A 16,783-nucleotide genomic window follows, 5' to 3' on the forward strand; every position below is an offset into this window, starting at 1 on the left:
AGAAGATCATTGGCTGTCAGCTACCAACATTAAAACAACTTTTCATCGCCAGAGCGAAGAAGAAGCTGAAAAAAATTACTGCTGATTCCACCCACCCTAGCAGTCACCTATTCACCAAATCGTCATCAGGGAGACGCTACAAGTTCATCACTACCAGCACTACACATCATCTCCGAAGCTAGTTTCCTGTAGTTATCCAGCTTCTCAATAAAATTCACTCAGGTGTAATACCCTGACGGTCCCTGCACAACATCTGTTAAATGGTCTTTCCTGCTCTCTTTGTTATCTGGATGATTACTGAGTCTGTTCATATGTTCAACATTTATTTAGATTTGATTTGTACATATTATCATTCTGCTAATTGTTGATTGCTCATGGCTGTTTGCACTATTCTCTTGTAAATAGTTGGTTGCTATTGTGTTGTCTGTTTCCATATTGTCAAACCATAATGAATTCCGATATGTTTCACAAACTGGCAATAAAGTGATTCTGATTCTGAATAAAGCCATAAACTGTCTAAGGTAATGACAAAAACAATTTTGTGGCAGAGGGAGTCTCCAAAGGGGCATAACATTCTTCAGGATTCCAACAGTACTCATTCATTCATTCATTTATTTATCTTCTTCTATATTATGTATTACATTGAACTGTTGCTGCTAAGATAATAAATTCCACCTTACATGCTGGTGATAATAAACCTGATTCTGATTCTAATATACAATGCTGCAAAAGCAATGATAGTAATAGCAGACATCTCACCTCTCCTGGAACTTCCGGGAGTCTCCTGCATATCAATAGTGGCTCCCTGATGCCCGCAAATTATATACAATATCACGGAAATCAATTTTTTTGAGAGCGAGCGAGAGAAAAGCAAGAGAGAGCGCGCGAGCGACGACGAGAGAGAGAGAGGGAAGGAGGGAGAGAGGCATGGCAGAGTGTTCCAAAAAATATATAAAACGTACGTCACCCCAGACTACACTAAAGTGTACTCCTGCCTAATAGGGGTCAAAAATAATGACAGTGTTGCTCGCTGCACTGTTTGCAACAGTGACTTTTCTATTGCCCATGGTGGGTTAAGACTGTAAAAGGTGTCATTCGTTCATTAGCATAGCTAACGTTATTTAAACTAGCTGGCCAGCTGCTAAGGAGCTACTGTATTGCAGACAACCCACCTATCCCGGGAGTCACCCGCAAATTGATGGTGCTACCTCCCTGACATGAGTTTTTGCAGGGTGGGATGTCTGGTAATGGTCAGGAAACACTCTTACTTCCTATCTGTCTAGGTCACTGAGGTGCATGCATTTCCTACGAAATCGTTTTGAGAAGCAGCAATGATAAAAGTCAGAAACCATCCAAATTGAGATGCAGTTTATAAATAGGCATACATAATTTTCTGAAATCACAAACCAGGGTTGAAATTGCAGAGAAATTTGTGGCAGTGTTTTCACTTAATCAAATATCATGCATTTGGATCTAACCTACATTTGTTGAGCCATTCAGCTGATTTTTGAGATCGAACTGGTTTTTATAGCGAGTGAGAACATTTGTAATGTAAATCAGGCTGCAGTTGGCTCAGAAAATAAAATACACTGGAGGTTTAGTGGTAGTTTGACCTTGGTAGAGGTGCAGAATTCCCAGAGGTGGTGTCAACATTAAATATTAATGACTCAGAGTTTAATCGCATAATAGTGAATGAAAAAATTCTTCGCATAAAACCTGGGCATCTATCTCTAAATTTGACTAAAACATGGGTTATTACTGCAGTTCAAATACTTGTCTTTCAAGGAGGGCAGTTACATACACATCCACCCAAACTGGAGCAAGGTGAACTTAAAATTTGCCATTTGGAGCTGAATGTTAACATTTCCACAATCCTAACCTGTTAATTGCACCAACACAAGTGCTCATCAATAATAAAATTCCTTCTGTATTCTCTGTCAATAAAAGAATTATTTTAGGTACTACAAGATCCTTTAATACTCCAAAATTATTCATATCTCTCTATAGGATTTCACACTGGTGAAGATCCTTGATACGCTCAATGAAAAAGTACTATAACAGTATGAGTCAATCAATTGTGACATTGATCTTACATCAGCACTCCCATTTTAAAGGCTGATAGTCGAGCCATCACCTTGATTAAACATACGCAGCTGGACATGTATTCAGAATCTGGAGGGACACTTACATCATTGTTAATTTAAAAGGTGATCGACAACTCACAGGTTTGCTCTCAACTGGTTTCTTCTGGTTATTGGAAGGGTTCTATAGGTATTTAGTGTGCTATAGAGTTGTTTCATTTGCAAAAGTCTAAAGAGTGTAGTGTGGCAGATGCAGAATGACATTTTACTAATCTTAAGACTTCTGTAAAATCCTATTCTTCCACACACAAATAGAAATGACCTCTTGGAGCTTTGCTTCACTAGAGAATGGCAGAGAACACTCAGAGCTGGACATACACATTCTCAAAACTGCTAATTTGATATTGTGACGCCAAACCAAGCTATCGGACGATTGATGCTAATTGGAGAGATAAGAGAGACAATGGAGGAACATTCAAAATGCTAATAAGAGAGGAGAGAGGGATTAATGGAAAAGAAACACAATTCAGAATATTGACAGACCGGTTGCTTTGAACCTGAGCTGTTTTAAGTTTGATGGACAGGCGATACCCCAGCAGGGGGATAAAAAGAACAGGTTTGCTAAGGCACGGGACACACCACGAGATCACGAGATAACGAGACCCTGGAAGAGCGGTGTGCCCCCACAAGTTGGTGGGAGTTTGGAGGTCCGGTTCGCGGGAACCGACCATAGACTCACAGGGTGTAAAGGTACGATCGGTGGGAACCTGGGGTGTGTGTCCGCCCTTGCCTGGGTGCCGGGTTCACCGTGGAAGAATGGTCATATCCAGAATGGAGGGGGTCACAGTCGGTGACCACAGCGGGATAGAAGACATAAAAGGGTCCGCCCGAAAACCAACTGCGAAGACATCAAAGGTCTGCCTGAATCAAATTGCACCCCCCCTCCCTCCAACGGCACAACAGCGATTACTGCGAACTGCACTAAACTGAACTGAACTCTGCATCACTTAAGACTGATCATTTTACCCCTAGACTGCGATAGAGCTTGGTTGATTCCTATTACCCTAGTTCTGTGTACATGTGTGTATTATCATTGCTAACCTGTTGCATTTATATCCTTACGATTAGAGTACTGTGTTACTTATTTCTTTAATAAAACTTTATTAGTTCCTAGTAATCCAGACTCCAACCAGTGGTCCATTTCTGCTGGTTTGGCAACCCAGTTACGGGGTACGTAACAATATCAAGTCTAGGTGAAAATTAAATTCCCACACAAATTACTACATTATCTCTTCAGCAGGAGAAACTGTTCAACTACAATCAAACAGATGGCAAGATAACCACTTTCCCAAATTCAACACTATTTCTACTGCTACATTGTCCAAGATTGGTAACCTGCACAGATTAGAGACTGAAGAAAAATTTTCACTGTTTCACTTCGGTGTGTGCATATGTGCCTGTCTCTATGTTTTAATGCAGTGGTTATGAAAAGTCCAACTGAATTCTTGTCAAAACCAACCACATTCGTTTCATTGTTCTGATCTTTGTCTCACCCAAGTAGTACTCTGTCCACAGCAACATTGGTAGAGGCAGAGATGAGAAGTTTCCATTGAACTTGTTTGGGGCCTTCAGTTGCTTCACTTTCTTCAAAAAGACGTACAAGGAACAAAATCATAACAGCTAGCAGGTAGCTCTTCCCAGCTCCGTAGACACCTAATGAAAAAGATCATAATGATCTACTCAAGAAACAAACAGTTTAGTTTAAGAAACACACACAAAATGCTGGAGGAACTCAGCAGGCCAGGCAGCATCTATAGAAAAGAGTATACAGCTTGATGTTTCGGGCAGAGACCCTTTGGCAGGACCGGAGGAAAAAAGCTGAGGAGTAGATTTAAAAGGCGGGACGAGGAAGAGATAAATATAAGTGATAGGTGAAACCTGAAGGGAGAGGGATGAAGTAGAGCTGGGAAATTCATTGATGAAAGAGACAGAAAGCCATGGAAGAAAGAAAAGTGGAGAGGAGCACCAGAGGGTTCCTTTTTCAAAAAGAGGAACCCCTTTTTCAAAGAAAGAGGCTTCCCTTCCTCCACCATCAACGCTGCCCTCAACCGCATCTCTTTCACTTCACACACGTTTGCTCTTACCCCATCCTCCAGCCACCCTACCAGGGATAGCATTTCACTTGTCCTCACCTATCACCCCACCAGCCTCCGCGTCCAGCACATCAATCTCCAAAACTTCCGACATCTCCAATGGGATTCAACCACCAAGCACATCATTCCCTTCCTCCCACCACCCACTTTCTGCTTTCTGCAGGGATTTCTCCCTACGCAACTCCCTTATTCATTCGTCCCTCCCCACTGATTTCCCTCCTGACACATCCCCGCAAGCGGAACAAGTGCTACACCTGCCATACCTCCTCCCTCACTACTATTCAGGGCCCTAAACAGTCCTTCAAGATGAGGCGACACTTCACCTGTGAGCCTGCTGGGGTCATATACTGTGTCCAGTGCTCCCGGTGTGGCCTCTTGTATATCAGTGAGACCCAACGTAGATTGGGAGATCACTTCCCCGAGCACCTACACTCGGTCTGCCAGAAAAAGTAGGATCTCCCAGTGGTCATCCATTTTAATTTGGTTTCTCATTTCCATTCCAATATGTCTATCCATGACCTTCTCTACTGCCACAATGAGGAACAACACCTTATGTTCCGTCTGGGTAGCCTCCAACCTGATAGCATGAATATCGATTTCCTGAACTTCCGGTAATGCCCCCCACCTCCCTCCTCCTTCACCATTTCCCATCCCCTTTTCCCTCTCTCATCTCATCTTCTTGCCCATCCATTGCCTCCCTCTGGTGCTCCTCTCCATTTTTCTTTCTTGCATGGCCTTCTGTCTCTTTCACCAATCAACTTCCCAGCTCTTTACTTCATCCCTCTCCCTTCAGGTTTCACCTATCTCCTTGTGTTTCTCTCTACCCTCCCCCCACCTTTTAAATCTACTCCCCAGCATTTTTTCTCCAGTCCTGTCAAAGGGTTTCGGCCTGAATCATTGATTGTATATTCTTTTCCATAGATGCTGCCTGGCCTACTGAGTTCCTCCAGCATTTTGTGTGTGTTGCTTGGATTTCCAGCATCTACATGTTTCTGTTTATTTTAAGAATGCCAGAATTCCAACACAAAATGAAATTTATGGTAGTTCCCCCCCTCCCAAAAAATACATACAAATCAGAACATTGTGTAAAAGGTTTCCTTTAGCAATATGGAAACACTTCTTATTCTAATACCAGGACATAAAGCCAGGCATAAAAATAAAAGTGAATATAGTTGAAGAAGTATAAATAAGAATGACCACGAGGGCAATGCTGCTTTTGCAGAGAAAAATCAACAAAGGCCAGAATGTACCTTAAAAATAGTCTCATGCTCAGCATTACTTATGCACAAAGTGAGCAACACCTTTAGGCGAGAACAGACAGGCTAATGAAAACAGGATCTGGAAACTGCTGTCTGAGGTGCCCTGATCTTCTGCAGATTATATGACAACAACAGCTCATACTCTGGCTACCCATTTTACAATTTCAACCAGTCATAGGTTCACAAAAAAAAAATAATTCTTGGTAAAAATATCTATGGTATAATAGGTCTTAACTATAACTACACCATATATCTGGCATCAAATACTAAATTTAAACATGGAATCTCAAGGGGTCAACTTTTAATTGATGTTAGAGTTTTTTTTTAACTTTTTCTTTCTTTATTTCACTTTTGGTACTTAATTTAATGTCAAGTTATATTTCCCATATTCTTTCACATTATAATCTGCTATTGTAACAGATGGTTCCTGTTTAAGACTCTACGCTGCTTATGAGAAGGCAACAAAGGGTTGCAGATGATGAAATCTAATAGGATGAGATCAAATAAGGTAGGTAGGGTAGACAGTGCAAAAATGGGTCTATCAATTGCAAAAAGACAGAATGTATGGTGATATCCAAAAAGAAGGAGAGTCCTATCTGCAGGCTGAGAATAAATGGGGAAGATATAAAACAATTGAAGAACTTTTGCTACTTAGGAAGCTGGGTGACATCAGATGGCAGGTGCGACTTAGACATCAAAAGCAGAATAGGGATGGCAAAAGACACCTTTACAAGAATGAAAGGTATACTGACCAATACTAAGCTAGGCATGACAACCCACCTCAGAGTACTGAAATGTTACGTTTATCCAGTTATGTTATATAGCTCAGAATGTTGGACAATATCTAGTAACATGAGGAAATGAATTGTAGCAGCAGAGATGTGGTTTTTGAGGAGGATGCAAAGAATATCACGGACGAAATGAATATCTAACGAGGATGTCATGAACAGAGCAAACACAAAAAGAGAAATAATGTAAGAGATCAGGAAAAGGCAACGTAACTTCATTGGACATATGATTAGGAAAGAGGAGTTAGAATGCACGGTAATTATGAGAAAGATTGAAGGGAAGAAAGCAAGAGGAAGACAAAGGCAAATGATGATGGAGACAGCAGCCAGAGAATTGGAAATGAATACCAATGAAGTGATCCACTTGACCTGAAACAGGAGTGTGTGGGCCGTGGCAGTCAAAGCTCAAACTGGGCATGGCACCTGATGATGATGATGATGATGAGGAGGGTAGACAGATGAGATTAGCAAGGTTTGGGGATGGTGATAGGCAGATGGAGTGGGTGAAGAAACGGGAAGATACAGGTTGATATATGGGCTATATTGTGTATAGGAGGAACTCTCCCTTTCGCAAATTGCCCTGCTCCAAATTTAATATTCTCCTGCAAGGTTCATAATAATCTATAGCTATCTTAGAATTTAAGGAGTTCTGATCATTCTTTCCCAACTGCTTTCCCACTAAAAGGTCTTTCACCTGGCCAGGCTTATTACCCAACACCAGTCAATTATAGGCCTTCCTTTTGCTGGACTATTTATACATTGTTCCAAGAAACCCTCTTGAATCCATGTAACAATCTCTGTCTCATCTAAACCTTTTGCACTAAGGAGGTCCCAGGCTAAATTAGTGAAGCTGAAATCCCTGACTACAGGTCTTGGCCTGAAAAGTCAACTGTTTACTCTTTTCCATAGATGTTCCCTGGCCTGCTGAGTTCCTCCAGCATTTTGTGTGTTGCTACAACAACCTTGTTGTTTTTGCACTTTTCGTAATCTGACTGGCACATCAATTCCTCAAAGTCCTGATGGCAACTTGGGGGGGGGGGGGGAAGCTCTGTAGTATAATCCCATCAGTGATACTGCCTTTCTTATTTTTGAGTTCTACCCATATAGATTTGGTGCAAGAGCCCTCCATTATGTCCCCGCTGAGTGCAAGAGGCCCTCCATTACTGCCCTCTAAGTACTCAGATCAGACAGTCTACCTTGCATATAACAACTTGAAATTAATCCGCGACATAAAGTAAACTCACTTTGACTGCAGATTATTCCTGAAAATGTCACTTGAGTTTCTACACTATATATTTTCTTTCATAACAATAGTAAATTCCTTTCTATTCATCCTTTACTACTTTTTGTTAATAGATGCATACCTGAAAAAAAATGTACTGTGCTTCATTGAGAAAGTATGAATAATTAGAGCCAGATCTTCCTTGGCACATTTCAGATCTGATAGGAAATTGCAGCTTATTATCAGCATTTTGGGCATCGAGGGAGAAAGGAAGAGGAGAGCCATCCGCAGTACCACCGATGCGGCAGAGAGGGCCTCAAGATGGCTGTGGCTCAAAAGAGGGGAGCCATGGAGTCATAAGTAGCTAGCCATCTGGACACAAGCTGGGGTCTGATCAGCCCTGGCTGGATCACCTGGAGGAGGTTGTATGATGTTGAAAGACCCGAAACACCCGATGATTCCAGGAACATCACTGAAGATGTGTCCAGAAGCATCAATAGATGTATGTACACAGCTTACACCCTGAGTTCATCAGTGACAACCAGGAAAGACTGGGTGACAACCGCGAAAAGAGTGGTGACGACTGGAGAGTCAGTGACAGCCTGGAGAGACGGCAACCGGGGCAGAACGGGCTGGCAACCCAATCTGTGTCCTCTGAGAGGAGGACCCCCACAAAAGCTACAATGAATCTAAGGGAAAGATACTCCCAGGGGTGCCCGAGAGGGGGGGGGAGGATGAGCACCCCAGTCGGATGGACACAACAACATCAGACCCAGGCAATGAACAAACGACGATAAGGAAGCATGTGGCAAAATCTGCAAGAACGATCGCGGCTTGAAGATCCACCAAGCGAGGGTGAAGTGTTTGGAGGGAGCAGGAGCAGCATAACGCGCAGGTATCCAAGCTGGTGAGACGAAGGAGGGGCCAGGCCCGGAGTCACCCCATGGTGCCTGGAACCTCCAAGTATTGCAAACTAATCCCCCTAACATGAAGTCTAACAGGAGGCGGATCAAATGGCCTGCAGCTAACATGACTTCACTGTGGAAGCAGTTTGATGAAGATGTTAACCAAATTCTGGAGGCAACGGCGAAGGGAGGGGTTGATAGGAAGCTGCAAGCCATGACAACAATTATTGTCAGTATCGCAGCTGAACGGTTCGGAGAAGAGGAGAAGGAAGGCTCCAAAACATCTTACTCAAAGAACCAAAGAGCATCGAGGATCCACAACATCAGGCAAGAGATGAAAGCGCTGAAGTCCCAATACAAGGAGGCAGGAGAAGAGGAGCGCATTGGCTTGGCCCAGCTGATGTGCATACTACGAAAGAAGATCAGGGTCCTCCGCCGGGCAGAGTGGCATCGGAGGCGTCGTCGTGAAAGGGCTCGAAAACGTGCTGCCTTTATCGCCAACCCCTTCAAGTTCACCAAGGAGTTGCTGGGGGAGAAGCGCAGTGGGAAACTGGCCTGTTCGCAGGAAGACATAGACCAACATCTGAAGAAGATATATAATGATCCTGAAAGAGAGGAGTTGGGAGAGTGCGACATCCTAATAGACCCACCTGAACCGGATGTGCAGTTCGACATGTCAGAGCTGCAACTAAAGGAAGTCATCCGCAAAGTAAGGGCAAGCTCGGCTCCAGGACCAAGCAACACCTCGTACAAAGTGTACAAGAACTGCCCCAAACTCCTGCTGCGTCTGTGGAAGATCCTGAGAATCTTCTGGAGAAGGGGGAAGACCCCAGAACAGTGAAGAGTGGCTGAAGGGGTGTGGATCCCGAAGGAGGAAAATGCCACCCAGATAGATCAGTTTCGCATCATCTCCCTGCTGTGTGTCGAGGTGAAGATATTCTTCAGTGCAGTTTCTAACCAGCTGTGCACCTACCTAGCAAAGAACGCCTATATTGATACATCAGTCCAGAAGGGTGGCATTTCAGGAATGCCAGGCTGTCTGGAGCACATCGGTGTGGTGACACAGCTCATCAGGGAGGCCAGAGAGAACAAGGGCAACCTGTCACTGTTGTGGCTCGACCTGGTAAATGCATATGGTTCCATTCCGCACAAGCTGGTGCAGCTCACACTGACCAAATATCACGTCCCCAGCAGAATCAGAGACCTCATCGCTGATTATTACAGCAACTTCAGGATGAGGGTCTCTTCAGGAGCAATTACATCAACCTGGCACAAGGTGGAGATCGGCATCATCACAGGGTGCACTATCTCAGTGACACTGTTCTCCCTAGCCATGAACATGCTCACTAAGTCTGCTGAACCAGAGTGCAGAGGGCCCAGAATGAATTCCGCTCAACGGCAACCACCTATCAGGGCATTCATGGATGACCTCACAGTCACCACAGAATCAGTCCCAGGCTGCCGGAGGATTCTGCAGGGGCTCGAAAAGCTGGTGGAGTGGGCCCGGATGCGTTTCAAACCTGCCAAATTAAGATCGCTGCTGCTGTGGAAAGGGAAGGTGGAGAACAAGTTCCAGTTCAGCATCGCAGTTACAGCCATCCCAACCATCACAGAAAAGCCAGTCAAGAGCTTAGGCAAGTTTTTGACAGCTCTTTAAGGGACACAACATCCATTCAGGCAACCTGCACCGAGTTGGATGGCTGGCTGAAATCTGTGGACAAGTCTGGCCTAGCTGGGAAGTTTAAAGCCTGGGTGTATCAGCATGGCATTCTTCCCAGAATCCTGTGGCCCCTCCTCGTCTATGCAGTTCCGATCTCGACGGTCGAAACCTTAGAGAGGAGGATTAGTAACCACCTCAGGAGATGGCTGGGGCTGCCAAAGAGCCTGAGCAGCATCGCACTCTATGGACACCACAACAAACTGCAACTGCCCTTCAAATCCCTGGAGGAAGAATTCAAGGTAACAAGAGTCAGAGAAGCGCTACAGTATAGGGGCTCAAGTGACCCGAAGGTGGCTGGAGCAGGGATCCAAGTAAGTACTGGCAGGAAGTGGAGGGCAGAGGAAGCTGTTCAGGAGGCAGAGGCGAGGCTGCGTCACAGGAGGCTGGTGGGAGTGGTCGCACGAGGCCGAGCTGGGTTAGGATCCTTTCCAACTCCCCAAATGGACACCAGAGGGAAGGAAAGGCGTCGTCTAGTTCAGGAGGAGGTGAGAGCAGTAGCGGAGGAGATGAGAGCCTGCAAGGCGGTGGGAATGAAGCAACAGGGAGCTTGGACAAGATGGGAGAATGCGGTTGAGAGGAAAGTGACCTGGGCTGATCTTTGGAAAGCCGAACCACATCGCATCCAATTTCTCATCCAAGCAGTGTACGATGTGCTTCCAAGCCCATCAAACCTGCACACATGGGGCAAGGCAGAGTCATCTGCGTGCCCACTGTGCTCCAAGCGAGGAACCCTGGAGCACATCCTTAGCGGCTGCGCAAGGGTACTTGGTGAGGGACGGTACAGGTGGAGGCATGATCAGGTCCTGAAGACCATCGCTGAAGCCGTCAGTGCAGGAGTTGAGTGGGCAAAGCGGTCCCGACCCTCCAAGCAGACCATTGCCTTTGTCAGAGCTGGGGAGCAGCCAATACCTGCCAAAAGAACATCTGCAGGCATTCTGACCTCTGCAAGGGACTGGCAGCTGTTGGTGGACCTCGAAGGACAGCTGAAGTTCCCCAACCATATTGCAGCCACCACTCTGCGACCAGACATTATCCTAGTGTCTGAGTCTACTAAGCAAGTGGTGCTGCTGGAGCTGACAGTCCCATGGGAAGATAGCTTGGAAGAGGCCTTTGAAAGGAAGCTCTCCAAGTACGTAGGACTGGTCAGCAGGCTGGATGGAGAGCAAGGTGTCTCCCAGTGGAGGTTGGTTGTAGGGGATTCGTAGCCCGTTCCTTAGAGAGAGCCTTCAGCATTTTGGGCACCGAGGGAGAAAGGAAGAGGAGAGCCATCCGCAGTACCACCGATGCGGCAGAGAGGGCGTCAAGATGGCTGTGGCTCAAAAGAGGGGAGCCATGGAGTCATAAGTAGCTAGCCATCTGGACACAAGCTGGGGTCTGATCAGCCCTGGCTGGGTCATCTGGAGGAGGTTGTATGATGTTGAAAGACCCGAAACACCCGATGATTCCAGGAACATCACTGAAGATGTGTCCAGAAGCATCAATAAATGTATGTACACAGTCATCATAATTACCTAACTGACGATACTTGACATACATCAGGGAAGAAATTAAACAATACAAAGTTCGAAATAAATTTATTATCAAACTACATATATGTCACCACGTACCAAGCTGAGAATCATTTTCTTGCGGGTATAGATAGTAAATACAAGGAAACGCAATAGAATCAATGAAAAATTGAACACTACAAAGATGGACAAACAACAAATGTGCAAATACAAAAATAAAACAAAATAATAATTATAAATAAATGCGCAATAAATATTGAGAACATGAAGTCCTTGAAACTGACTCCATAGGTTGTGGAATTACTTCAGAACTGTGGAGAGTTAAGTTATCCTTACTTCAAGAGACTGATGATTGATGATTCCTGAACCTGATGATGTGGGACCTAAGGCTCCTATATCTTCTTCCTATTGGTAATTGTGAGAAAGGACCATGGATGGTGGGAGTCTTTAATGATGGATGCTGGCTTCCTGCAACAACGCTCCTTGTAGATGTATTCAATGGCGGGGAGGGCTTTACCTGTGATGAACTGGGCTGTATCCACCTCTTTATGAAGGCCTTTCTGTTCCGCTGAAGAGGATTGGCTCATGGACCTCTGGTTTCCTCCTCTTTTAGTCAATAATTAGCTCTTTGTCTTTGTGAGAGAGTGTTGTTGTGGTAGCATTCAGTCAGATTTTCAATTTCCCTAGATTGATCTTTGGGAATCTCCTTACATGATCCTACAGAACAGTCACTGAATGTTCTGATTGGAAATACAGTATTTTGAGCATCTATAGTTCATCAGGCTTCCTTGCTTGTTTAACTTGAAAGTTTGCACTGGAAGTTGCTGTTGATCAGAACTATGCATCACACTGTACAGGGCAAACAGGACAAACAAATATCAAATTGTCCAGTTTCAGGTGAACTGTTCTTCCTTGTTCCTTTTCTCTCTCCTGCTCATCTACCAGCTGTTTTTGAGCAAATCCGCATCTGATGCGGAGGGTGTTTAAATACCAACTACATAGAGTACAAGACAGGTATGTTCCAGCAAGAAGGAAGGACAAGGATGGCAAGGTAAGGGAGATGGCAAATTTAGTGAGGACAAAAAAAAGGGAAACATACGCAAGGTTTAAGAAGCTGAAAATGAAGTTAATGCCTTGAGGATTATAAAGAGGCCAGAAGAAAAAAAAAATCAAGTAAGTAATTAAGAAAGCTAGGAGGGGCCATAAAAACTCCTTGGGAAAGAGGATTAAAGAGAATCATACAAACATACATTGAGCAAGAGGATAAAGAGGGAGCAGATCATAGCACTCAAGAATAAAGAAGGGGACCTATGCTTGGAGACAGAGGATGCCTGGACATCCTAAATGAGTACTCTGCATCAGTATTTATCAAAGAGGAGGATATGGATGACAATGAGATCAGTGTGGAGCATGTGAATTTGCCAGGGCTTTTTGAGACAAAGGAGTTAGCATCAGGTCTTATTGCAAAAAAATCTTAGAGACAGTATTTGTGTGTATCTGGAAAACCATGGTCTAATTGGGGACAGTCTGTATGGATTTATGCAGGGCAGGCCAGATCTTACTAACTTGATTAAGTTTTGAGAAGGTGACATAGGAGATAGATGAAGGTAGAGCTGTGGATGCTGTCTGCACGGATTTTACAAAGTTTGTAGTAAGGTACTTGGCAAGATCCCTCATGGGAAGCTCATCCAGAAGATTAAGATGGATGGATCCACAGTGAACTGGATGTTTGGATTCAGAAATGGTTTACCCATGAAAGACAGGATATTGGTTCATGGGACTAGCTCCAAACCTCTGATTGGAGGTCTGTGGCTAACGGTGCTCCACAGAGATCCTTACTGGTAATTCTGCTGTTTGTGATCATTTATAACCAGCATCAAATCATCAGTGGCGGGGTTAGTAAATTTACAGATGATATGAAGTTTGGTGGTGTTGTGGATAGCATAGAAGACTGACAAAGGATACAGCAACATATCGATCAGTTGCAGACACGGGTGGAGAAATGCCACATGGAGTTTAACACGGCCAAATATGATGTGTTGCATTTTGGAAGATCAAATGTATAAGGACAGTACACTGTTAATAATAAGATCCTTAACACTGTTCATATGCAGAAGGATCTTGGAAGTTGAAGTTCATAGTTCCCTGAAAATAACTTCATAGGTTGAAAGGTGGTAAAGACAGTATTTGGCATGCTTGCCATTGTTAGTCAAGGAACTGAATTCAGGAGTCAGGAAACTACATTTCACCTTTATAAAACTAGTTAGCCTGCATTCAGATCTGGTTACCCTGTTATATTGAGCTGAGACTTTGGAAAGGATGCAGATATTTACCAACACAATGCCTGATTGGAGGGCACGTGCTATAAGGAGAGGTTGCTTTCTCTGACAGAGGCTGATGGGAGATCTAATAGAGGCCGAGAGGCATAGATTTCTTTTTCCCAGCATTGAAGTATCTAGTACCAGAGGACATGCATTTAAGGTAAGGAGGGCAAGTTCAAAGTAGATGTGCAGGGCAATTTGTTTAATATACATAAAGAAAGTGATTGATGCCTGGGACACGCTTCCTGGAGTAGTGGTGGAGTCAAATATGATAAAGGCATTCACTAGGCTCTTAGATAAGCACATGAATGTGTAGGAAATGGAAGGATATAGACATTGCGTAGGAATAAGGGATTAGTTTAGTTGGGCATTTGATTACTAACTTAATTAGTTCGCCACAACATTGCGGGCCAAAGGGCCTGTTCCTGTGCTATGTTGTTCTATGTACTAAATAAATTTTGCCTCCAAATTGATCTGACAAAAGTGTTAAATTCACAATTCAACTTAAGGTCAATTGGTTTTCTAAATGAATCTCTTGATGATATTGGAACATAATAAATCCAAATTAACCATAAAAGTTTAGAAATTATGAAGTTGAAAAAATACAGGAAAAAATATTCCACAATTTACCATGTATGACAGTGACTGGGAGAATGAGATCCTGGGAATTTTCTTCTTTTGCCATCATAAGAGCTACCTGTCTGAATGCAGCTCCTTGATCTGTATTCAGGTGAAACTCCTGTATCATTTCCATTGCCAACATCATTGTCCTTTCTTTACATAACAATCCACTCATTACTGCTGGCTTCACTAATGCAGGAGAAACAAACTGTTGCCTTGCAGAGTTGTTTATTGTTTCTCCTATGTGACTAGGCCTATACATCGAAAACAAGAAATTGTATTTTTTTTAAATAACACTGGCAAACACCTTAGAAAATGTAACAAGTATGTTGAAACTTGCCATTTTAGGTTTCATTTATGTTTGGTTAAAAAAAACACAGCAAGCATTAATCAACCCCCCCCCCCCACCCCGTACCCCCACCATTAAGTGAACTGGAAGATTGTTTTTGAATTTTCACAACCATCTCTGGAAAGAAAGACATTAATAAGGCATATTGTAATATTAATCTTCTGCAGCAAACAACAGCTAACCTACACACTCCCAGCACAACCAGAGATTATCAGAAATTCACATAATATGCAATAGAAATAAATAAACTGAACATTACATACCAAAATTAATATAAATTTTATTTTACAATATGGGCAATTGTTATAATTGTAATATGTAGCACTTCATGAAAGATGCTCAATATTATGCTCATCAACAGGAGAAAAATGTAAACAAATCTGGAACTAACCATAAGATCAAAAGACATAAGAGCAGAATTAGGTGAGTTGGCCCATTGAGTCTGCACTGACATTACAAAATGGCTGACTTGTTATCTCTCTCAGCCCATTCTCTTGCCTTCTCCCTATAACCTTTGACACCCTTACTAACGAAGAACCTATCAACAGGTGCTTTAAATATACCCAATGACTTGGCTTCCACAACTATCTGTGGGATTGAATTACATAGATCTTCCGCAGACTTGCTGCTTCCTTAAACTACCTGCCCTTCCATCTATCTTTGTAGATGGCTACAAAGCTATCAGTTCCACCATCCAAATCACTGACATATAACGAGAAAAAAGCACTCCCAACACATACCCCAGAGGAACACCACTAATCATCATAGCCAACTAAAACCGGTCCCCTTTACCCCCTTTATCCCCACTTTGCCTCATGCCAGTCAGCCAATCTTCTGTCTATGCTGCTATCTTTCCTGTAATAAGCAACCTCATGTGTGGTACCTTGTCAAATGCCTTCTAAAAACCCAAGTAAATAACATCCACTGACAACGGGAATTCTGCAGATGCTGGAAATTCAAGCAACACACATAAAAGTTGCTGGTGAACGCAGCAGGCCAGGCAGCATCTCTAGGAAGAGGCGCAGTCGACGTTTCAGGCCAAGACCCTTCGTCAGGACTAACTGAAGGAAGAGTGAGTAAGGGATTTGAAAGTTGGAGGGGGAGGGGGAGATCCAAAATGATAGGAGAAGACAGGAGGGGGAGGGATGGAGCCAAGAGCTGGACAGGTGATAGGCAAAAGGGATACAAGAGGATCATGGGACAGGAGTGCAAAAGGGATACGAGAGGATCATGGGACAGGATCTAACTTCTCTAACTTCCGCTAATGCCCCACCTCCCCCTTGTACCCCATCTGTTACTTATTTTTATATACACATTCTTTCTCTCACTCTCCTTTTTCTCCCTCTGTCCCTCTGAATATACCCCTTGCCCATCCTCTGGGTCCCCCGCCCTGCCTTTCTTCCCGGACCTCCTGTCCCATGATCCTCTCGTATCCCTTTTGCCTATTACTTGTCCAGCTCTTGGCTCCATCCCTCCCCCTCCTGTCTTCTCCTATCATTTTGGATCTCCCCCTCCCCCTCCAACTTTCAAATCCCTTACTCACTCTTCCTTCAGTTAGTCCTGACGAAGGGTCTCGGCCTGAAACGTTGACTGCACTTCTTCTTAGAGATGCTGCCTGGCCTGCTGCGTTCACCTGCAACTTTTATGTGTGTTGCTTGAACATCCACTGACTCTCCTTCGTCTATCCTGCCCATTACTTCCTCAAAGAATTCCAACAGATTTATCAGACAAGACATCCCCCTTAAGGAATCATGATGACTTTGGCTTATTTTATCATGTGTCTTCAAATACCCCGAAAACCCACCCTTTATAATGTATTCCAACTTCTTACTAACCACTGAAGTCATGTCAACTGG

At 43.8% G+C, this 16,783-nt stretch overlaps 1 protein-coding gene across 6 annotated transcripts in view; it reads right to left on the minus strand.

Annotated features, from left to right (window-relative positions):
• Positions 1-16,783, minus strand: part of LOC134345552 (5'-3' DNA helicase ZGRF1-like) — a 126,206-nt gene that overhangs the window by 41,479 nt on the left and 67,944 nt on the right. For 5 of the 6 annotated variants that reach the window (XM_063046380.1, XM_063046383.1, XM_063046384.1 and 2 more), the window contains 2 exons: positions 14,588-14,832; positions 3,635-3,794 (listed from right to left, as the gene is read on the minus strand). The exons of the other annotated variant lie outside the window; for it this stretch is intronic. In XM_063046380.1, the coding sequence (XP_062902450.1) occupies positions 3,635-3,794; positions 14,588-14,832 (405 nt within the window). The remainder of the gene's footprint in view (positions 1-3,634; positions 3,795-14,587; positions 14,833-16,783) is intronic. 6 annotated transcript variants of the gene reach the window in all.

This window comes from Mobula hypostoma, chromosome 4, assembly GCF_963921235.1.
Source record: "Mobula hypostoma chromosome 4, sMobHyp1.1, whole genome shotgun sequence".
Lineage (NCBI taxonomy): Eukaryota > Metazoa > Chordata > Chondrichthyes > Myliobatiformes > Myliobatidae > Mobula > Mobula hypostoma.